This window comes from Cydia fagiglandana, chromosome 16, assembly GCF_963556715.1.
Source record: "Cydia fagiglandana chromosome 16, ilCydFagi1.1, whole genome shotgun sequence".
NCBI classification, from domain to species: Eukaryota; Metazoa; Arthropoda; class Insecta; order Lepidoptera; family Tortricidae; genus Cydia; species Cydia fagiglandana.
Genome location: NC_085947.1, coordinates 12,398,073 through 12,423,303, shown reverse-complemented (window position 1 = coordinate 12,423,303; position 25,231 = coordinate 12,398,073). Strand labels below are relative to the sequence as shown.

At 38.1% G+C, this 25,231-nt stretch overlaps 1 protein-coding gene across 2 annotated transcripts in view; it reads right to left on the bottom strand.

Moving 5' to 3' along the window:
• Positions 1-25,231, bottom strand: part of LOC134671999 (thrombospondin type-1 domain-containing protein 4-like) — a 101,465-nt gene that overhangs the window by 24,192 nt on the left and 52,042 nt on the right. For both annotated transcript variants that reach the window (XM_063529897.1, XM_063529896.1), the window contains one exon: positions 20,546-20,676. In XM_063529897.1, the coding sequence (XP_063385967.1) occupies positions 20,546-20,676 (131 nt within the window). The remainder of the gene's footprint in view (positions 1-20,545; positions 20,677-25,231) is intronic.

Genomic DNA, 25,231 nt, shown 5'->3' with positions numbered 1-25,231 from the left:
AAATACTATAAATATAAATTATAAGACGCATCTCCCAATAATAATGAACCCCGACGCATATTATTTAAATAACATCAAGCATCGTAATGTTCGTTTCATTTTAGAAGTAAGTACTAACGTTACAACGCTTGGGGTCTTGAAGAAATTCAAATCACGATCAATAAAATAATGTGTGAAAATTGCAAATAGTGTTAACGGATAAATATAATATGTGTATACGGGTTGTATTTTATGGCCGATTCAGATGTAGCATTTCATCACATACGAATGAACGTACGTCACAATACCGCGGCAGAATCTGTCAAATTATTCAAAATGACATTTACAACAGGTACTAAAATGACCAGTTAGATGTGTCCCATCTCGATAACAGCTATTGGAAAACCGTTTGAATTTGAAATTTATAGCAAAAGAATACGATATACAATAGTGAGCTTTTCAATTGCTGCTACTGCTGTAATGGTTGATGGGGCAGATATGCTTTATTAATGTCTGTAGTCTTATTTTAGTATGGTCAGCCAAGAAAGTGGACTACCAGTTTTCAACTCTATCAATCGGATGATAGAGTCGAAAAGTGGTAAACCACTTTCTTGGCTGACTGTACGTGCAGAAACGTCATTCAGTGTCATTTCACGTTTATTTATTGAGTAATAACTTACGCCTAAATCATAATCATGTCTACACATTCCATTTTCTATGCAGCGTCATAAAATAATCACTTTAGTGTTATTCAAAATTCTTGTGACAAAATGGTAATTTCTGGACACATTTTGCATCAAAGTAGGTAGTCATTGTTTACTGTTTACATTAAATTATACATTCTTGATTTAGCGAATAAATATTGGCATTAGGATTGAGCATGTTTGAGGTGGTTTCTGAGAATATCTTGGCTAATCTTTTTAAACTTGTAGGTAAGTCTGTAGGTTTGTATATATGTATAACCAAAATACGCAGATGATTGCTCTACTAGCAAACACAAGCTTCATTGCTAATTATATTTATAGCTGTCACTCCCAAAATAATAGATCGCATTTTATTCCATATATTTAGCTATCAATTCTAAAAGTAACTAAACTTATTTCGGTAACTTTCAAGATCATATGAATTAGGTCACTCTAAAGACATACATAAATGCATTCTATCTAAAAGTGTGACACAATAGAATCGTTTCGAGATTCATGAGATGGTTAGCTTTTTTTATACAATATCGGCGGCAAACAAGCACACGGTCCGCCTGATGGTAAGCGGTCATCGTCGTAACCTAAGAACGACTGCAACTCCAGGGGTCTTACATGCCCGTTGCCGATCATTTAAAAATCTGTATAGTTTTTTTAAGGACTCCATACCATGAGAAAACCTCGGCAGCTTTTTCCACAGCCGTCCGCGGGAGGGCGTCCTCTTAAACCGCACAGAGCGCGACCAATTTAGGTCTAGTCTATTAAAAAGACTTCCCGGACTTCGCTCCAGGCAACGATGCAGATGGCCGAAGATCGAGAGGCCTGGAGAGCAGTGGTAGGAAGAATAACCCATAGGAGTCACGTCCCTCCACAGACATGAGGTCACTACCACGAAGAAGAAGAAGATTAATAATTTTAAAGAAAAAAAAAACCGACTTCTATGGGGGCCGGTGAAAGATTATTGTAGTTGGTACACTATGTAGAAAAGGAGGTAAAACCACCCACTTTTCTACTGGCATTTCGCTTCTGTAAGGGTCGTAGTTTTCTAGCCTAACCTAACCCACTTCTCTGATAGCAGTTCGGTTCTGTGAGGATCGCAGTTCAAACCTAACCTAACCCACTTAACGGCGCATGCGGTGCGGTGTACGGGGGTTTAAGCGGGAGGGGCTAGGAAGATTGGCATCATCATACTTATATACTTACACATTTTATGGTAGGTAATCATAGTGGTTTATTTAGTTAAGGTATCATTGTGGTTTTCCGGGTCAAGGTCCGGGTCCGAGTCCGGGTCTGAGTCCGGGTCCGAGTCCGGGTCTGAGTCCGAGTCCGAGTCCGGGTCCGAGCCCGGGTTCGAGTCCAGGTCCGGGTCCGGGTCCGAACCGGATCCGGGTATGAGTCCGGTTCTGGGTCCGAGTCCGGGACCCAGTCCAAGTCAAAATCGAAATTCGTAATCACCAAATGTGTACTATGCGTTGTTGAAGAGTTCTATTCTGGTCATCATCAGCAGTTCCATTTCATTAAATGCGACAGTTTTTAATGTAAATGCTTGATTTTATGATGAAAATACAAAAAAATCTATGCGTATACCTTTAATATTTGAGGAGTTCCCTCGATTCCTTATGGATCCCATCATCAGAACTCGAGCTTGACAAAAATGTGGCTTAAAAACTTAACTTGCTTAACAAACATAACGAAGAGGAAAAATCGCCAAACGTGAACTATGCGTCGTTGAAGAGTTCTGTTCTGATCATCATCAGCAGTTCCACTTCATCAAATGCGACAGTTTTTAATGAAAATGCTTAATTTTCTGATGTAAATACAAAAATCTCTATACGCTTGCCTTTAAGATTTGAGGAGTTCTCTCGATTCCTCATGGATCCCATCATCAGAACTCGAGCTTGACAAAAATGTGCATTAAAAACTGAACTTGCTTAACAAACATAACGAAGAGGACAAATCGCCAACCGTGAACTATGCGTCGTTGAGGAGTTCCGTTCTGATCATCATCAGCAGTTCCACTTCATCAAATGTCACTCTTTTGGATGTATATGCTTGATTTGATGATAAAAACCCAAAAATCACTATATGTATGCCTTTAAGATTTGAGGAGTTCCCTCGATTCCTCATGGAACCCATCATCAGAACTGGGTTTTGACAGAAACGGGACCAATCTGTATGCATATACATTCAATCAAAAAAATAATTTTCAAAATCGGTCCAGTAATGACGGAGATATGGAGTAACAAACATAAAAAATAAAAAAAATAAAAAAAATAAAAAAAATAAAAAACATACAACCGAATTGATAACCTCCTCCTTTGGGATTTGGAAGTCGGTTAAAAAGACACATAAAGGACTCGTTCGTTTAGAGTCTTCTGAAAACTAATAGTTCCATGGACAATCGTTAGTAGTTGTCACACAGAGAGTACCAGTAAGTACATAACATATTACACATGACAATGTTGGTAACATTGTCACCATGCGAATACATAATTTACCTTTAGTCATAAAATCAAATATTCATCGTCATTGGCACACATACAACAGCAATAAAAGATTTATGAATCGCATTGATATAGATGAGGTAGGTTTGGGAGGTTTAAATGGAAAACAAGATAACATAGGTAGATATAACCTACCTAATAATAGAAGATTTTTTAATAAGTACTAAACCGTGAATAATCAGTTTTTGGATTTATTAAATTTGAAAAAAGCGACAAATTCAAAATATTTTCATCATCTCCTTTATTAACTTTACGGCATAAATGAAGAGGACTAAACTTGTAGAGAATCAATTCTTTTTTCAAATTTAATTTCCAAAATATCGATCCTAGAAGATAAATTGTGAGGACCCAACTTGTAGAGAATCAAATTTCCTACAATTTTTGTCCTCACGGTTTTACTGTAAAATAAAAAATGGCCGAGTTATTCAAGAAAAACCGTTTTTCGAATATACACAGGAGCCCGATTCAGTCTACTTTTTGAATTTACACTCCCAGTGACCCCCCCGAGGGACCTACAAAAAAAATCCAAGAACTGATTATTCACGGGTTAAAATCTATAATTCATGACTGAACTATAAAAAATTTCGCCGAAAAGCTCCTAGGTACTTAAAAATAAATAGAATGAATTTGGAAATTCAAGGAATATATTGTTAGATATTGAATAAATTTCGTTTCAGAGCAAAATACGCAGAAATCGATACGTAAGTAAGTGTGTACTTGTGTAGGTAACTACCTACTTTTGTAAAGGCAATTGACTTTATGTCATGTGATGATAACGCACTTCAATGTATAAATACATTGACGTGAAAAATATCCTTTCGCCTTGGCGCATAGCGACATCAACTATTTTTCCTCTTAACATTAAAGATAAATCCGCTCCTTCGAAAGCTTGGAAAATCTCATACATTTTCATGTAACTTCAAACGAGTTGTTCACATCGATCAGTCGTGTTTAGTATGAGGCGCCGGCGCAAGATCGCGATTAGAGGCACGAGCCTATTCTGTCAGGCAGGCGGCACTACAAACAGGTACCTACGAGTACTTCATCGCGATAGGCTCGAAATTGTCGCTACAGGCAAAATATGTACAAGGAAAGTCAAGTCTCAATTTGAAGTACGTATAGCATTTTACTTATTTATTAAGCTTTTATTTATTTAGTCATATACTAAATAAATAGTGATTGTAATGTTTTTATGTAGTCACACTAATAAATATGAATTAAAGATTAAATTGTTGTCATAATACTAAAGAAAATGTGACCAAACAGGCTTAAGTAGTCACTATTTCTTTAGTATATGACGTCTATAACTATATCAGTTCCTTCACAAATAAATATGCGTTACTATTTTAAGGTATGCTTACTTAAATTATACATATATAAACTAACTTAAACTGCTAAAGTTTTGTAATGTTTACCTGTTTAGAGTTCAGTACCTCACTCATACTTATGTCCGTCGGTCTCATCTTATTTACTCCGAATCTACTTCCTTCTTTAGACAAAATGTTAGTACTACTGAGTTTATGATAGTTATATTATGACCTAGTTTACCCTACCAATCATATGAACATCAAACAATTACCTGCTTAAAATTAAATGGCATTGCAATTGACAAAATTCTGGCAATTTAAGCTTTTCTACAAGAAACTATGCATGAAAATGACATCACGGATTCAGCGATAACAATCGCTATTTTGATTGACCAATTAGCAAGTCCCGCGGTACTAATGGGATGCAAATGGCGTGAAGATATCCAGAATACCCCCGCCAACATGGAACCAGACATACATTTCCCATTTTAGGAGAAAGATTCTCACCCGTGAGGTGAATATTACGTTTTCTAGAAAATTCCTCGGGTGTTTACTATGAAGCAAAGATTTGTAGATTGTATTTAGATGTGTAAAGTCGTAGACAGACAAGCTTCGAAATTAACATAGTTATAATGTAGACGATGTTTTAATGCAATCCACAAATATTTGCTACGTAGTTTTCATACGCAAGAAATTCATATTTCGTTGACAACTACTTTTATGCATAATTTTATTGAATATCTTGTTCAATGAGAATCGCCATTAAAATTAAACTATTGTCGGATTTAGACTAAAAATATGTTGTTTTTGGAAGCTATTTCAATTTCTTTGGCCATATCCAAGGTAAACGTCCCAGTGCTCGACATACTAATGGCCTAAAGATGACATTAGCACAGAAGATTTCTTGCAAATACAACGTTTAAAAACCTACCAGTATCATTCCAGCAAAGTGCTCCAGCCATGTCACTAACTATTCTAATCAGTACTGTTTATTTTACGATCTTTTTACTGCCTCCAAAGTGTTTATTTCGCAATAATAGCGTTATTACTTCTCTTACAAGTACTCTCGACCTCACTAAATGCATGTTATATGTTGTCTGCTGTATTCGAACTTCAAGATATTCACAAGAGACGACACGCACTAGATCCATTCTAGATACGTTATAGTTTAGATATCAACTAGTTCTCTTTTGCAGCGCAATTCGGACAACCAATGTCACTTTTACGTTAGATAGAGTAAGATATCTATTAGATGTGAATTGGATCTCTAAGTCATATCCTGTGGAAATCGTTCAAGAGTATCTCCAAAATCGCGCAAATGTCAAGTTTGACAAGTTAGATCTTAACCATACGAGTATCGTTATCGTATCTTGGTGATGCCTATAAGATATCTAATAGATGTCTATTTCAAAATCCGAATCGGGCCCTGTATACGGCATATGGGTCTACTTGGTTATTCAATTGACAAAAGAGATGTTGAAGTCGTAAATGTAAAGGATGACTCACGCTAGACCGGGCCGTGCCCGGGCCGAGGCGTCCGACATGTCATTTTCTGTAACGGCTGATGGGTAATTACGTGGTACTTTCCATAGAAAACGAAGCGCTGGAAGCTCCGGCCCGGCCCCGACCCGGTCTAGCGTGAGTCATCCTTAAAATCGCAACAAAATTTACCTACCCAATAGGCTGTTTAGTTTAAGTTTTTCCAAAAGTTTACTGAAAAACCTTAAAACTTAAAATTATATTAAACTAGTTTTTACACGCGACTTACTTCCTATAAAAGTTGTATATAACTCCCCATTTTCATCTTCATCTACCTGGGTTTAATTTCAAAAAAATTTCTTAATAGAACTACATTTGGATCTTACATACAGAAATACATCATCAGTAAAAATTTCAATTGTCTAGCTAGCTAACGGTTTATGAGATATAGCCTGGTAACAGACATACAGACAGACGGACAGTGGAGTCTTAGTAATAGGGTCCCGTTTTTACCCACTGGGTACGGAACCCTACAAACCAGTTTATGGTCTAGCCACGTTGGTTTTACACGCTATTGTTGATTTTATTGCGATTTGATGACGACAGTTGACACGCTCCAGAACTTCTCAGTATTTGCTAAATGACTATGACAATGGTCAAATAGATTCTACGCAAATGCTTCACGTTAACTAAATATTTGTATAAGAAATTAGTGTCTATTGATATTACCCTAAGGATTACTCACTAACCACGAACTTTGAAGCTTCAAACAAGTTTTTTTTTTCGTCAATTAGCGATTTACAACAATTTTAACACTTTTCACTGTACATGAATTGGTGGTCTTTTTCTGTTGTATTTTTAAGAAGCCTAGCATCTGCTTGGCTTTCTAATGTTAATCTGGCTTGGTAATCGATATTTCAATCCACAGTTCTTTCACAGCGAAAATATTAACCCTTAACCGTTACTTTATCACCTATTATATCAGCCGGATGTCCGTACGGATATGATGGTCGTTCTTGTTACGTGACAGCGTGATAAAACGGTGTCCGTCACTTTTTATCCCACGGTGTTAAAAAGTGACAGTTATTTTATAACGTGGATAAAGATAGATAAAGCCATCCATAACATGCCGGCAGTGGTGGACAATTCATTCATTCGACGAATTATGCGATCGACAACACAAACGCAATTCTTCCTATTCGCGATTCCCATACAATATAGATTCCACACAACTGCAGTTTACTACATTCGTGATTCCACACAGTTGCTTTTTTTACGCAATCGAGTTTCTTCCTATTCGCGATTCTACACAATATTTTTTCGACGCAATCGCAGTTTACTACATTCGTGATTCGATACAAGCGTTATTTTAACGCAATCGGAATTCTTCCTATTCACGATTCTACACAATATTTTTTCAACGCAATCGCAGTTTACTACATTCGTAATTGCACTCAGTTGTTATTTTTACACAATAATACCTATAGCGTTTTATCTTAATAAATTCATATTTTTAACTCGGCCGCAATCAAGAGGCGCTGGTAGGTGGGTAGGTAGTCTAGCGGTGGGAGCGGGCGACTTTCAACCCGGAATCACCTGGTAATGATCAAAAAATCATATATACTATAAGGGTCTAATCATTTTATTAAAACAACGGTACGTGTAATCAAAATACATTTATTTGGCACAATGAATATAACCTCTCTGAGCTTGACTAACCACACTAAGACACATACTATAATTGTTATCTCGGGTTCTCGCAAAAAAACGAACTGACCTGCTCACAATTCAAACACCTTACCATTTTTAATATTGATCGACCGTCATTGTCGAACGTCACCCCACGAATGACCACGAATGATCGTTCAATATTCAAGATGGAGGGATCGATCACGTGACCATTCACGTGATTGATCATTACAAATACTTTTTAAAGTATAGTCACTTAACTTATTTAATCTATAAAAATGTATTATAAGTACTAAAAATCTATATAAACCACACAGTATCCTTACAGCTCGGCCATCCTGCTAGAGCAAGTCCCTTTGCTCATCTACAATTACCATTCGGTTAAATGTTAGATTTACTGGTTTTATAACAGTATATTACTAATTAAAGTATATTTTAACTAAGCTATACGAATTTATATGATCACTTTATTTACTATCATTCATTTAATTATTTTTAATTAACTTATTGAACAACGTCAATAAAGCCTAGATATGAGCGCCGATAGGCATTTAGCCGGCGGCGGCGCGCCGGTCAAAATCGGTCGGCGGCGGCGGCGAATCGGCGGCGTGGCCTTGAAACACCTTTGATTAATGAAAAAAGAATTCAAACCAAAATTTTACCGAAAATATATGTTTTTGCTGTAAGAAAGATATAATATAAGTGCATTTTTCAATTTCAAGCAAAATTTATTGAATAAAACGATATCGCGCAGCATCAGAGGCGGCCTTAATCTTGGCGAGGCCCTGGCCGGAAGATCGTTGCGTGGCCCTAACTTTTGTGCTAAGTAAGAAGTAGCGGATTGACTGTATCAGGGAAACGCCTGGTCGACAGTCCAAACAGCCGAAGTGATGAAAATCAAGCTCCGTCATTAACCAATATCGACCCAACAAACCGATTTATGTCAAAAAGTGAGACCCAAGGCCAAGCTCCACCTAACACCGAAGACCTTATTCCGACGCCTTCCCATGCGAGGCCAGATGCTGAGTTGCAGGTAAGCTTACAGCTTACGATCGAACGCCAAGTGTGAGCTTGATTGACGGCCGAATGCGCGGAGCGCCGACTAAGGCGCGCTTCTGTGCGAGGCCGAAGGCCAAGCTGCAAGAGAGCAGAGCTTGGAATTGAACTATTGGTCCAGTGTAAGCAAGTCCGAAGGCAGATAAAGACCGAGGCCATAGTGTTAAAGACCTGGAACTTTCCTGCAGGTGCATTTGTGCGAGGCCAAAGGCCGTGCTGCAGTGGAGCTAAGATCGGAGAAGAACCAATGACCAAGCATTTTAAAAACGAGGCCGAAAGTTAGGCTCCAAACAGGGCCGAAAACTTGGAGGTTCAGATAGTGGCTTACTTCTATGCGAGCGATGCGAAGCCAAAGATTGGGCATCAAGAGAGCAAAGCTTGAAATTTGTACAATGGCCAAGCTTAAATGAGACCCGATTCCGTTTCCGATGCCAACGCCTACCGTGCGAAGTCAACGGCCATCTTTGGGCGTGAAAGCACTTAATATCCGAAATTAACGGGGGTTAATTTCAGATATTAAGTGCTTTTACACCTTTTAAAGACATTCAACCATGCTTGCAATGGTTAAATTAGCGGTGAATGACGGATGAGCTAGCCAGCTGGCCAAATTAGTCATTTCGTTGTCCTAACACTAGTAGCGCGGTTACCAAACAGAAAAGTTTGAATTTACCATCGATATTTTTGAATTATATGGACCTGAAATACCTTTTGAATGTCTATAAGCTATTCAGACTGGCGCCGTTAAAGATCTAAACTAGATAAAATATACATTATCTGATTCTGAAAGTAGTAGTATCTAATCAAGGTCACGCCGATGCCACGCCGATAGCGCAGCGTCGGCGGCGGCGGCGCGAAAATTTTGTCGGCGGCGGCGGCGCGCCGGCGCGGCGCTCATATCTAATAAAGCCTAATCAATAGCACTTATTTAAACATAAAATAATCTAACAACATAGTTAGGACATTTTAGGATTTCTATTAGTACAGTACACCTAATTAAAGATTCAAACTTACGATAGTACAATATTAACTAAAAATTAACAATTTATCTAAATTAACTATATTCTAGATCATAGACTAACAGCCATGCGAAGTAGCCATGATGATTACTCAGACCCATTTGGACTTTCGGTGTCGACACTGCCAAATTCAGAACTACTTACTTACCATGCTTGTTATCAAATACAACCAAGATTTAAATTTATTTATCGCAATTATGTTTTCATAACGATGGTTGCCCTTTTCCGTGTTAGTGGTGTATCTTCGACTGCTAAGTAGTCGAAAATATCTAATCGTTCGGAAGGCATCTAATAATCCTATACGGTCCCTGGTATTTGCTACCCAATTTTGATTTACCACCAATCGGCATTTCTTTCCTAACGCTGACTAGGTCTGTGATTAATCTAACGGGTGCTCCAAAATAGCTCATGTGGTCGCGGAAGACCTTCACCGTTGTCTTTATATTTCGAACAGACTTGATGTTAACGAATTTAGTAAAGCTGTCATTTATAACAAGGAGATAATCACCGTGAGGGTCTCTAGTTCAAATGAATGCGAACGTTGCTTATCTGGTGTAGTTTTCGGCTAAAGTATACGAGACTGGCTTAAAAGGGTCTTCGTCACTTTTTTTTGAAGTAAAATTTCAGCAACAGTATCCATAATTTCCTTGTATTCAATCTTAATTTAATTATAATAATTATAATTTCTTCAATAAAGATCCTATTCCCCTTATAGGTTATCTTTATTGTTTTTTCTCAATGAGCATGAATGAACTTGCACTACATTAACCTACTAACACGAGATACCTAAGATACAAGTATCGAGTTACTTGGTTTAGGTATTGATATAAAATATATTAAACAGCCAGTTACAATTTTTAGCTTGCAAGATTTGATTTTTATGTTAACTTTTTTTTTAACCATGTTTGTCTATCTACAGTGTTTGAGTACTATTCAAGCGTATTAAGATCGTTACAATTTTTTTTAAATAGTTTTCAATGAAATAAATTTTACCTCATCTTATCTTGGCTTGTCTTAATTGAGCTTCTAACTCTTTAGTGACCCATCTATACACAAACTGCCGCTGCACTTATTACCCGGAATCACCTGTACATGTATAATTTCAGGAGGAGCTATTGTTACGTGTGTTTTTTTTTTGTTAACTTGTCATCAGTCTTATTAGCAGCGTCTAGCAGAACGGATATCTTGTAACGTGATCTTCTACTATCATTACATCAACTTCTTCTTTTATTCCTGTACAGTCACGTTAACTTTAATCTTACCTAATTATTGCTTTACGCGGCCAGTTACACCTACCTTTACAGGCAGGTTGCTAGTGTCATAAGTTAAATTTAATTTATTTCGCGCCGGTTTTCTATTTAGAGTTAACGCTCTACCCAATACCCATACTGACAGGACACAAAAGATTTCTATGTAATTATCAGAGCTCGGATAGGGTGAGCTATTTGCCTTATATATGACATAAGACATGTCAAATTATAAGGCAAATAGCTCACCCTATCCGAGCTCTGGTAATTATTACTTTTTTTTATTATCAGGATATTGATAATAGTTATATTTGGAATTGCTTCTCTACTGCTACAGAACACTGGAAGATGACCTAGCTTGCCGCAGGTCCGCTGTCTTTTTTTTTTACAATTATGACAAACAATTTTATAAGAGGATTACTCAGATTGTTTTATAAGAGCGCGGCGCGCTCATTCTTTCTTCCGTGGTTTTATAGTATGGTCATCTAACTATTTCCTATCTTGTCCCTGCTTATCAGATTTCTCACCTATTTCTCTGTTAAACCCCACCTTAACTGTTTCTAAATACTTATGAACCTCTTCAGGTTCACGAAAGCCGGCAGCTTGGGCACCTACGTGTACAGCACGGTCATCTATACCATCAAACAAGCAGTCAACAACAGCTTTCCAACCCTGAATACTACATCTGTTTAGTAAATTAACTTTGTCATAGTAATAGTGCTCAAGTGAATGGATATTGAGCTTTCTTGGAGAGCATAGTTGTTAAAAGTTCTGTGTAATCATCACAACATGGGAATGATTCTACAAGTTTATTTTTCTACTCCGACCACGTGTAGAGGACAGTGCTGAGACCTCGGTACGAAGATTTAGCAGGGCCTGTAAGTTTCGGAAGCGTAATATGTATAATGTCTTTCTCTGTCCACCCGTAAATCTCAGCGCTCCTCTACTTTGTAAGCCATATAAGAATGATTTGATTTTTTTTTTCTATATAGGACCGAACTCGGAAAGAACATTATCTAACGAGAATTCAGAAGATAAATTGCCTTTCATATATTTTATGGTGTCTAGAAATTTAATTATAACATTCTCACCAGATTCGGATACCTAGTTTACTTATGCTATCACGCCGTTAATTAAGACTATGTTTGGGAAAATCTTTGACACGATCGACGCTTGGAGAGTTAAAGTATATATAAACTTTTATGCGATAGTCATTATCGGAACTGTATTATAAATATAGCGCCTCTTTCTCTCCATGCGTCCATACCGTCTTGGGACTCACATGATGTCGTGGATGCTTATAATTATACTCATTGTCTTCATAAGAGGAATTCCGCGACCTCCGCAATATCCGTCGGGCTCGTGGGTCCACATATGGTGACGTGCTTCTACTGCGCGGAATGTGGCTCGACGGTCCAGCACCGTGGTAATTTCTAACAGATTCCTCGTGCGTGTGAAATCGCGATCATATTCTTCATCATGCAGCAAGTGTTTGCGGCTTTGCCTACTTTCAGGCTCCCTTCCGCTCTCCCACTTGGCATGGCAAATGATTTACGCGTTGGACGTGCGTGTGAAATCGCGATCATATTCTTCATCATGCAGCAAGTGTTTGCGGCTTTGCCTACTTTCAGGCTCCCTTCCGCTCTCCCACTTGGCATGGCAAATGATTTACGCGTTGGACGTACCCGAATCTTACATTCGTTGACGTCCACTTCTGTGACATTAAGATCTGTGCTTTGAATCCCTCTGCACCCACCATCGCTGACCTTATCGTCATTTACTGTCCATGTACGTACTGACTACATAAGAACATTTTGTAATACCATGGCTGCAATAAACGATTATGATTATGATTACGTCCATCACTGGGACTTTTAGGCACGTATTTAACCGCTCATCTAATGAATCGAATATGGGTAGTTAAAAAAAATAGAAATGGGTACTAAATTTAATACATTGGCGACAAAAGGGGGCCTTAAAATATATTAATATGAGTTGTATTTTAATGCTGTTACAGCTTTTAGTTTACTTTTAGGCAGGTATCAAATATTTATTTGGCAACTGGAGACCATTTTGTGTAGCACATTTAAAAAAGAAAAGAAAAGGGCTATCTATTAATTCAAGAATGAAGTTCGTTAGAAATATTTTGTTTGGTTACTACCTTTACACTGGATACACAGTCAACCTAACATGCTCCTCCTCGCTTCGCTCGTCGTCGCACCTATTTTCTGATTCCGGCAGAATACAGTGGTAACTATTGAAGTAAGTAATTAAAAATTGAAAGACCTAATGGTACAATGGACGTTAGGTGTTTTATGATTAGGGATTTCGACTATAAGTATATCGCTTTACAATATTTTAGTTATCATTTTAGACGCCAACCTATCACTCCAAGTTCCCTATATATTATTTTTGTTGGATCGATTTTGCTGCCATTTTTTTTTAAATAATTATCATGGTTATATTTGAGACTAATATAAATTTATTGGCTCTAAACTATTAAAATAAAATGAAAGTTCCTGTTTAATGATAAGCCAAAATTATATTTGTGCGGTTAATTATTGCCGCTCATTCCAATTTTAACCGTCCTTACAAACATTTCGAATGTTGTAGCGTCACTTTTCACTATATGGTTAAATATGATTAGAATAGTTACACGTTGTTATTTTAAAAGAGCTCTAACAGCTGACAAATTATCTTGATCAGTTAAGTTTTTATTATTAACGTTCTTACACGATTTAACCCCGTAATATTAGCATTTCCAACAGGTTCTAACAACCCGGAATATTATCATCCCTGACAATTTATTAAATTTCACTAAGTTCAGGGAGTTTTCAGGGGCCTAAAATATCTTTACAGTTCGGTTCTAATGAGGCTCTACACAATATCAAAAGATTTGAAATTATAACATGTTTCAGCTGCTTTCAGTAGCCTGAAATATCGTTTCAGGTCGTTTCTAATGAAGCTCTACTCAATATCAAAACATTTGAAATTTTCACAAGTTTCAGTCGCTTTCAGCAGCCTGAAATATCATTTCAGGTCATTTCTAATGAAGCTCTACACAATATCAAAACATTTGAAATGTACACAAGTTTCAGTCGCTTTCAGCTGGCTGAAATATCGTTTCAGGTCGTTTTGAATGAGGCTCTACGTAATGTAAAAGAATTGAAACTTTTACGAATTTCAGTTATTTACATCAACCAGACATATTTCAGGCAGATTCTAATAATTATCTACACTGTATCAAAAATTCTAAATTTTCATCAATTATCAGTGTTTTTCAGCACCCTGAAGTAACGTCGCAGGGCGCGTCTAAACGGTTTCATTATTTATTTTATAAAACAAATGATTTTAAATCAAAAAACACCATCATCATGGTTACATTAAAATTTCATTAACCATATGATTTACGAAGTATTTAAGGATTTATTTCTTCATTTACCAAATCGTTTAGTTTCTTTATACTAGTAATTTGGTCATTATTTGAATAAACAACATATACTGCCCTATTCGAACTTCAAGATATTCACAAGAGACGACAACACGTACTCGATCCATTCTAGATACATTATAGTTTAGATATCAACTATTTCTCTTTTGCAGTGCAATTCGGGCAACCAATGTCACTTACGTTAGATAGAGTAAGATATATATTAGATGTGAATTGGATCTCTAAGTCATATCCTGTGGAAATCGTTCAAGAGTATCTCCAGAATTGCGCAAATGTCAATTTTGACAGGTTAGATCTTAGACATATCGTTATTGTATCTTGGTGATGTCTAAAAGATATCTAATAAATGTCTATTTCAAAATCCGAATCGGACCCTTAGACTTGTTCACATGAATGTAACACGAGCAAACTCAAACTTAATGTAATTAGAAGAATAAAAGAAAAACGAAAACGGGAAGTTGTATTGCATTACCTTATTAGCACATCATCACGCATCTAGTTTTAGGCAAATCGTGAAAATATAATATATATTTACAAGTACCTACACTAAGATAACAATTAACACTTAGTTGCGAACCAATCAAAACATTATTAAATCTGACCGTCGCAATTGAAATTCATCGTATAGGTAATAAAGTAAATAGGTATTTAACAGAAAGCAACACTCAAACTTAGGTATTGGAAATTATAGTTACCTTTGTAGTGTAAAACTTGTAACTGTTGTTTTTATTTTTGTCAAAACAGCTCAGACAAGCATAAGTTAACGTATGTATGCACTCGTTTCGTAGTATATTTCTCACATTAAACAAATTTGAGATCACGAAGTCAGAACGACTCTTATGATGTTATTAAATTACATTATTTTATTATTTCGTTTACATCCCTAGTTGTATCAAGCTATCATTATTAAATGTGAACACGATCCTCACACTAAAAAAAAAAAAATATTCAAAATAAGTGGTCAACAAAAACAATAATTATCATTTAATTGTTATGTGTCATTATTGTATTCATTGTGCCAAGGCCGATTAATTAACTTATGTAGGCGGGATAAACGAGTGATTTGTAAAAATACTCGCCTATCCTCACTTCTGAGATATAAGGGTCTAATCATTTTAGTAAAACAACGGTACGTGTAATCAAAATACATTTATTTGGCACAATGAATATAACCTCTCTGAGCTTGACTAACCACACTAAGACACATACTATAATTGTTATCTCGGGTTCTCGCAAAAAAACGAACTGACCTGCTCACAATTCAAACACCTTACCATTTTTAATATTGATCGACCGTCATTGTCGAACGTCACCCCACGAATGACCACGAATGATCGTTCAATATTCAAGATGGAGGGATCGATCACGTGACCATTCACGTGATTGATCATTACAAATACTTTTTAAAGTATAGTCACTTAACTTATTTAATCTATAAAAATGTATTATAAGTACTATAAATCTATATAAACCACACAGTATCCTTACAATACGTACCTAAAAACTCATTACGGTACGAGCCGGGGGTTTGAACCCGTGACTCCGGGTTGAAAGTCGCCCGATCCCACCGCTAGACTATCTACCCACCTACCAGCGCCTTTTGATTGCGGCCGAGAAAAAAATATGAATTTATTAAGATGAAACGCTATAGGTATTATTGTGTAAAAATAACAACTGAGTGCAATTACGAATGTAGTAAACTGCGGTTGCGTTGAAAAAATATTGTGTAGAATCGCGAATAGGAAGGATTCCGATTGCGTTAAAATAACGCTTGTATGGAATCACGAATGTAGTAAACTCTGATTGCGTCGAAAAAATATTGTGTAGAATCGCGAATAGGAAGAATCTCGATTGCGTAAAAAAACCAACTGTGTGGAATCACGAATGTAGTAAACTGCAGTTGTGTGGAATCTATATTGTATGGGAATCGCGAATAGGAAGAATTGCGTTTGTGTTGTCGATCGCATAATTCAATTGGACATAGGCTTCCCCAAGAATATCCACAACACACAACAACGATCGTGCACTGTCCCCAATCTAACGGTTCCCTGCGACCTCAACTGTGTCACTATGCAACCAAAAACATTTATAACAAAGCTAACCTTACATGCATGAATTACACGAAACAAATGCTAAGAACCGACCATTACAATAGCTTATTGGTCGTATAAAAGTCATATAAGGCTTGCACAGGCACGAGCGGCGCCAGCGCGCATTTACCTACCACTTAGTGACTGCAATGCGTGTTAATAGTATTTTATTGGCACCCTTTTATAGATTATCGTGACTGTGATTTTGTTGTGAACAAAATACACATCTTACCGTTATATGCTGTAAGGTCAGTTGGTAGAGAAAGCTAGTTTTGCGCGTGCTGGAGTAACGTAGTTTGGTTTGGTTTTATTTTATTTTTGTGTAGTAAATACTCAACCTTTTTTATTTGTTTGTTTTTATTGCATTCTAGGAAAGCTATTGGAAAATAATTCTAGATCACGCACTGTTATCGCAATATTTTTTTTTAAATAAACTTTTGTTAGCAAGAAATTATTTTTTCAGTTCTTATGACCTAATTTATTTTTTTAATACATCAACGTCGTAAACACAAACCTAGTGTTCCTTAAATTGATACCGACAATAACACATGTAAAAACAAGTGGCTACCTCAAATCATGGGATTAGTTGTCAATCGGACTCCAGGCTCCCATGAGCCGTGGCAAAATGCCGGGATAACGCAAGGAAGAAGAAGAATAACACATGTAATAAATGATTGCTAAGGAATTTGATTACTCTGAGAGAAATATAAAAGAAAATAAACAATTTTTATGTGTATTTTGTACGCATTTATTAATTATTTATCGCCTACTAAACATAGGTTGCAACATATAAATATAACGATATGTGGGGCAGTTCCACTGTTGTCCTAAACCAGTTTTTTGACAACTATGAACCACGAGAAACATGTAGTATCAAACCAAAGGTGTCAAATGACATCTGACGACAACGGGGAACAAAGCGAGACACGTTACAAACGCTTACAGAACATGAGTGAATCAAAAGTTTACATAGGTAAAGACCAGTATAAAACCTACTCAAGGTGGTCCTACTTTAGGCCAAGCAATAAGAAGTTATAGAGGGAAATGCTAGGAACACAATTTTTGACTACGTAACTTTGTTTGGACTAGTCAGGAGGTGAACATATCAAAAGTCCCCGGCCGTAGCCCCGGTGCTGGGGGGTAGAGGGGGGAAAGAAGGTCTCATTTTTCGGTTTTTCACTTATATCTTGGAAATTTTGCGTCTTAGCGACATGACTACTAAGACAAACCAAAAGCTGATAAAATTTGTTACAAGTTTTATTCAGTCAAGTTTTTCGATATATTGAATAGTTTTTGAGATATCCGCTCTTGAAAGTTTATTTAGGGCTTTCAATTTTATCTTGATATCTACATTAGTGACGCTGCTAGACCGTGTTTGGTATCATTTTCGTATAAATCGGGGGTGCTGAATTCAGTTTTGGTATCACATTGACACCATTCCTAAGAAAAAACATATAAACTTTAAACAAATACCTTTTTTTTTAATTCCTCTTCACGCTTAAACCGCTCAACCGATTTAATTGAAATTTGGTATACAGATATTTCGAGTCCCAAGACAGGACATAAGATACTTTTTATCTCAATAATCATCCTTTAAAGTTGTGAAATGGAGTATGGGGGGAATTCAACTTCGTCAACGAAACTGAATTCCTGAGGTTAATACTGCTCAAGGTAAGGTTTGAAGTCATGTTTGGTATCACTTTCATCTAAATCACAGATGTATTCCGTCCTAAATTTCATCTAAACCGGTTCAGCGGTTATTGACTCCCCATACAAACTTCCACCCCACTTTTCACACCCTCAAAAGATGCTTTTGGTTATAAAAACTATCCTATGTCGTGTGTCGAGATTTAAACTATTTCTATACCATATTTCAACGAAATTGGTTCAGCGGTTTAAGCGTGAATAGGGAATTAAAAAAATATTTATTTTTAAATTTTGGTTTTACTTCGGAATGGTGTCAATGTGATACCATAAATGAATTCAGCACCCCCGATTTATACGAAAATGATACCAAACATGGCCTAACAGCTTCACTGACGTGGATATCAAGATAAAATTAAAATCCCTAAATAAACTCTCAAGAGCGGGTATCTCAAAAACTATTCATGATATCGAAAAACTTGACAGGATAAAACTTGTAACTAATTTTATCAGCTTTCGGTTTGTCTTAGTAGTCATGTCGCTAAGACGCAAAGTTTCCAAGATATCAATGAAAAACCGAAAAATTCGACCTTCTTACCCCCCTCTACCCCCCAGCAGCGGGGCTACAGCCGGGGACTTTTGATATGTTCACCTCCTAACTAGTCCAAACAAAGTTACGGAGTCAAAAATTGTGTTCCTAGCATTTCCCTCTACAACGTTTTTTGAGCATTCATTTCTTGACCTACTTGCAGTAGTTGCAAGAGTGGGATACAGCTGGAGTTCACGTTAGATTTGTCCACAGAGAGATTGATTCGGTTGCGCGCACGTAAGTTACGGGAATACAGGGCCGGGACGCGGATCGCATTCCGAGGCGAAATGAATCTATCGGCAGAACAATAGTTTCAATAAATTTACGATAACGGCGAACATGTCCTTGCCGATACATTGCAACGGGGCATTTTATAGCACAGACTTATAACCTTTGCACAGCTTATAACAGATAGCTTTTAATGAAAAAAAGCCATGGCTTATGTAAGAATAAAATCAGTTCAGATTTTGAAATGTAAGAACTTTGGAGTTATTAATTTATCAATGTTATTGATAATAGGTATTCGTTTGAAAGATTTTTTTAAATAACCGTGTATTATACAATGTGTACTTTAAAAATAAGCCAAGTGCGTGCCAAGGCAAGCATAATGGAAGGACCTTCATACGATATAAAAAAGCCATACCAAACAGAAAGGCGTACCTTCGCGACACTGAAGTCCTTTTAATAAAAAAACAGATTTTTTTGGATAAAGGTAGGCACCGCATTAATGGCTCAAACGATCATGTTCAATACAATTTTCGTTAAAGTATATTAACTTGTTTTTTTACTGGTTTTCATTATGTAGATACCACACCCAACTTAAAAGTTACAGGAGAGGGGCACATATTTTTGGACTTTCAAAGCAATTATTATGTAAGCAGTCCCATGATATGAAAGATATCCACTTCTCAAAATGGAGCCATATTCCCGGGGCTTCATTACGTTTCTCGGGCACAGTACAATCTCAAGCGGCGTTCTATTAGTGAGTGAACAATCTTCTGCTCGCACTACTCTGTGAATTTAGTCAATCGCCTATTCATGACGTTTTATTGCAACGAATAATAGGCCACAATCGAACACAAATTATTGGCGAAGATGTTACCATGCGGACTCAGTACTTTTATGATCAATATTTTAGTGTATAATTAACATGGTCACGATTTTGGTAGGTACTTTATTTCTCATTATAATTAAACGGGACCAAAACGGAATTAAAATACATGTGGATACATTAATTTAATACCTTAATTGATGTCTCCTGAGGAAGATTCACTTCTGTGCCTCTATCATCCTAATAAACTTTTTGTTAAAGTTATTTGCATAAGTCGTGAAATTTTAATTTTTAAACTTTCTATTGATGAATCAGCAGGCAAACAGTTTCATGAAAACAGGACAGAAACATTGTCGTGTGGTTGATCTATAAACTATTTTTGTGTATTCTGTAAATTGTATGTTATAGGTAATTGTTTTATGTTAGTGATAGATTGCCCGTAGAACCGATGGCCATTGGGGCGGAAAAGTTCTCGAGTGGCGACCACCTGGTAAAGGTCCCAGGAGTCCGCTGGATGCGGGTGGCGCAAGACCGGTCATTATGGCACTCTTTGGGGGAGGCCTATGTCCAGCAGTGGACGTCCTCTGGCTGATATGATGATGATGATGTGTTAGATAAAATTGCTATACCCTTACAGGGTGCCATATTGTGAAATATTATTCGATAAGAACATCTGTATACTGTGTATGAACACCAATATAAAAGCCATAAAAGTTATTTATTTAATTATTTACTTCACTCTTACCTTACAAGACCCCTGGATACAAATGGCTCGGAGACCAGGCCTGGTGCAGGGAGTTCCATCCGCCACCAAGGCCAGTGAAGCGTAGAAATGCTTTCCAAGAGGTCTGCAGTTCAGGGTGCATGGAGAATCGCCTGATAACAAGAAGTAAAATGTAAGCGTTTTGACACATAATGTTGACTTGTACGGGTGTAAGTATAGGCGTAAGGTGTAAAAGTGTAAACACATCTTTGACGTCAACTGTAAAACCATCTACCATGGTTGGCATGGTGGATGGAAGACGGAGTCTGTACCGTCTTTCCCCCATTATCAGGGTACAGACAGTAACAGTAATTGTAATACGTTAGATTGAATTGATAGTTTTATTTTATAAAATTGTTGATGTTATTATTTTTGATTTTATGTAAATTCAATGTTGACGTGTAAAAGTGCCCTTGTGGCCTATTTGCTGAATAAATGTTGATGTTGAAATTAAAGTATATTTAATTGCCCCTAATAAGTAGAAGATCATATTTGAAAAATGTTAGTTTAATTTGCTTTCTTTAGTTACTTTCCAAAAGGGCCCCGAATTCTTATGTGCTTAAGGGCCCCAGCATAGTTTAAGACGGCCCTGGACGGGATAATAGTGGACATCCACCAATCCACTGAGTGGACACAGTAAAGAAGGCCTACCATGGATCTACACAGGCGCCTATTATCAGGAAGGCGGCAAATCGTGTAGAATGGAGAGCCTTGGTGCACAAAATAACGACCTGATGTGGTCGCGACCCTCAGCAAACCATCTACAATTAATATTTTTCACAACGGCATGCACTTAAATAGAAGCTGGCCTTTAGCAAAAACAAAATTTTGAATTATCATCACTACGCTACCAACAAAATCCTATATTTAGAGAGCCAAGCTCATGCCTCATAAGACACTATAGTTACTAGTTAACCTATTTTCAGTTAATTAAACTATTTTAGTGTGTTTTAAGTAATTGCCAATCAAAAATTTAATGATTATTTTTTGCCCTTTTTAAGGCACCGTGTCGTCAGTATGCTCCGTAAGTTAAAAGATCAGCAAATTCCGGGTCTTACGCAACCCGGGGACAGATATGATAAGCCGAACCACCATAATCCTATGTTGCCTGGTCTGCGTACTGGTGAAATAGACTATGTGTGTAGACACGAAGGAGGAAAACCACTCTCCAAGCGAATGGCCCCACCTCGTATCCCTGTCATTTAAATGTATATATAGCTTTCGCGTGAGCCAGTTCATGTCTAAACTGAGCTCCATTTACTTTACAAGATTTTTTTGATATCTAAGACATATGTATTTCCGCCTATGCCCCGACACTTACCTCAACGACAGAGTCTAAAGATGCCTTTTATGATGAGCTGAGCTCTGTCGTGCGCAGTGTGCCGGTAGGGGATCGACTCTACATTCTAGGTGACTTTAATGCCCGCGTTGGGCATGATAACACCGCTTGGCCTACATGCCTCGGTAATCACGGAGTGGGAAAACAGAACGAAAATGGTCAAAGACTGCTGGAATTCTGTTCAAGCTACCTCCTGTGTGTTACCAATACTTATTTTAAAGGTAAAGCGGCGCGTAAAGTCTCTTGGAAGCATCCCCGATCCGGTCACTGGCACCAATTAGACTTGATCCTGACCAATAAGAGGAATCTTAAAGAAGTTATCCATACAAGGTCCTTTCATAGTGCACAATGCGACACTGACCATTCCCTTGTTGTCTGCAAAGTTAACTTATCCGCTAAGAAAATTCACTCGTCTAAGACCCCCGGGAGGAAAAAAATAGATATCTCTAAGACCAAAGACCCTGAACTAGTAGATACTTTTAGTTCATTGGTAAAAGAGGAGGTAGCGGCATGGGATGTTGATACACCTGTTGAAGTGGAATGGGATTCCATTAAAGACATCCTCACTAAAAGAGCTAGTGAGGTTTTTGGATTATCCAAGAAAAATGTACCGGACTGGTTTTCCGATAATTTACAATCACTCCAGCCTTTAATTGACGCGAAACGTCTGACTGCACTTCAATTTCGTCTTAATCCCAATGATGTTACTCGTGCTGCGTTTTGCTCAGCCAAATCATCACTTCAGCGAACCTGTCGCCAGCTCGCTAATGCCTACTGGACAGAACTGTGCAAAAGTATTCAAGACTGCGCAGCCGTAGGAAACTTCCGTGGTGTTTATGCTGGGATTAAGACTGCCTTAGGCCCTGTACAAAAGAAGACGGCCCCTCTTAAAGAGATTGATGGCACTGTTATCAGTGATAATAGTCGCCAACTCAATCGATGGGTTGAGCACTACACTGAGCTTTATTCTCGACCAGTTGAAATCAGTCCCGTAGCTGTGGATTTAATTCCAAATCTTCCTGTTCTGACTGAGCTCGACAATTTACCCACGGTCGGGGATCTTCGTGAGGCCACATTGAGGCTTAAGTCAGGCAAGAGTCCTGGGATAGATGGTGTTCTCACCGAGATCCTAAAACTCGAGTGCACATTGCCACTGCTTCATAACTTCCTAGGGAAATGCTGGGAAAAGGAGGTTTTGCCACAGGATATGCGCGACGCAAATATCGTGACCTTATACAAAGGGAAAGGTGACCGCGGCGACTGTAACTGCTACCGGGGTATCTCCCTACTAAGCATCGTCGGCAAACTTTTTGCAAGAGTAGTCCTTACTAAATTGCAAAAACTTGCCGAACGCGTGTATCCCGAGGCGCAGTGTGGCTTCCGTTCCCAGCGTTCAACTACGGACATGATTTTTACTCTCCGGCAACTTCAAGAGAAGTGCCGCGAACAGAACACTCCTCTGATGATCGCATTCGTCGACCTAAACAAGGCCTTCGACACGGTCAGCAGAGAGGGACTGTATGTGGCTCTAGAGAAAATAGGATGTCCCCCAAAGCTGTTGAGTCTTGTTAAATCCTTTCACGATGGCATGAAAGGTTCCGTTGTCTTTAATGGTCAACAGTCCGACTCGTTTGTGATGCAAAGAGGGGTTCGGCAGGGCTGTGTTTTAGCACCAACGTTATTCGGCATATTCTTTTCTCTGTTGCTAAAGGTTGCCTTTGGTAACACGCAGCAGGGAATTCACCTACATACAAGAGCCGACGGAAATCTGTTTAATGTCAAGCTTCTGAAGTCTCGACGCAATCGCGAGGATTTATTTATTGACAGTATGCTCTTTGCCGACGACGCAGCTTTCGTAGCCGAAACTCCCCAAGAGCTCCAAGTTCTGCTGGACAAATTTGCTTACGCTTGTACCCTATTCTCTATGTCGATAAATACGAAGAAGACTGTAATTCTAGCGCAAGGTTACTCTTTCCAGCCCTCCATCTCGCTAGAAAGTGTACCCTTAGAGGTAGTCGATAAGTTCTGCTACTTAGGGTCGACCGTGTCGAGCAACCTCTCTCTCGATGCGGAGGTCAATGTTCGCATCGGCAAGGCGGCCACGACGTTCGGCAGGCTACGTACAAGAGTATGGAATAACAAACACCTTACGACAAAGACCAAGATGACTGTATACCAAACTTGTGTCTTGAGCATACTCTTGTACGGGGCCGAAACCTGGACGTCGTACGCTAATCAGGAACGAAGACTTAACACCTTCCACATGCGCTGTCTTCGGAGTATACTAAACATAACATGGAAAGATAGGGTCACTAACGAAAGGGTGTTGGAGATTGCTCAGCTTCCTAGCATCACCGCGCTACTCAAACAGAGACGCTTGCAGTGGCTAGGGCATGTGCAACGCATGGACAGTGCTCGTTTACCCAGACAGACTATGCTGAGCCAAATTGCAGTAGGCAAGCGCAACGTCGGACGCCCATTACTCCGCTTTAAGGACTGCGCAAAGCGCGACATGGTTGCGTTTAACATCAACTGCGACTCATGGGAAGACCTAGCTCTAAACCGCGTGGAGTGGAGAAACAGCCTTCTAAGAGGTCGCGAAACCCATGATAGGTCCTGGTTTCAAGACTTGGCCCGAAAACGGGCAATGAAACACATGCGCGATGAGGGTCGCCTCGATGCGGATCCTCAATGCACTTTTATTTGTCACAAATGTGGGCGACTGTGCCGTTCAAGGATCGGGTTATATAGCCACGAGCGACGCTGTCGCTAGTTAATAAGTCATAGATGCTGCTTAAATCATCTGTAAAGATGCACAAGGCCTAATGAAGACATATGTAAAATAATAATGCTTGCACTTGGCGGGCCATAATTCTGTAACTTAAATTATATAAAATAAAGTTTTATTCTATTCGATTCTATTATATTCGTTGCCAAACATTCATGGTAAATTATCCCTCCTGGGGGCTGATTTTTGAATTTCGATCGTTCGATTTTGTCACTCGAAAATCGGTGGAAAACCGCGAAATACTAATTTTTGAAATTCGAGCTATAGAAATTGGGAATCTAGTGGTATTGACCACTCGTTTTCAATTCTATTAGTAGAATTTAAATGCCTAGTAGTGGAGATATTATTTAATGAAATACACGAAATCGAGTGGTCGAATTTCAAAAATCGGTCCCCTGGTACTTTGATGTTAAAACGTGACATTTTGTAGTCACGAAAAAGTGAAACGGAGTATTAGAGAGGCACTTTACATAAACACAATTGGTATCGATGATTGGTGTCGGAATCGTGCGTCTGGAAAGACCCTTGCTATGTATATAGG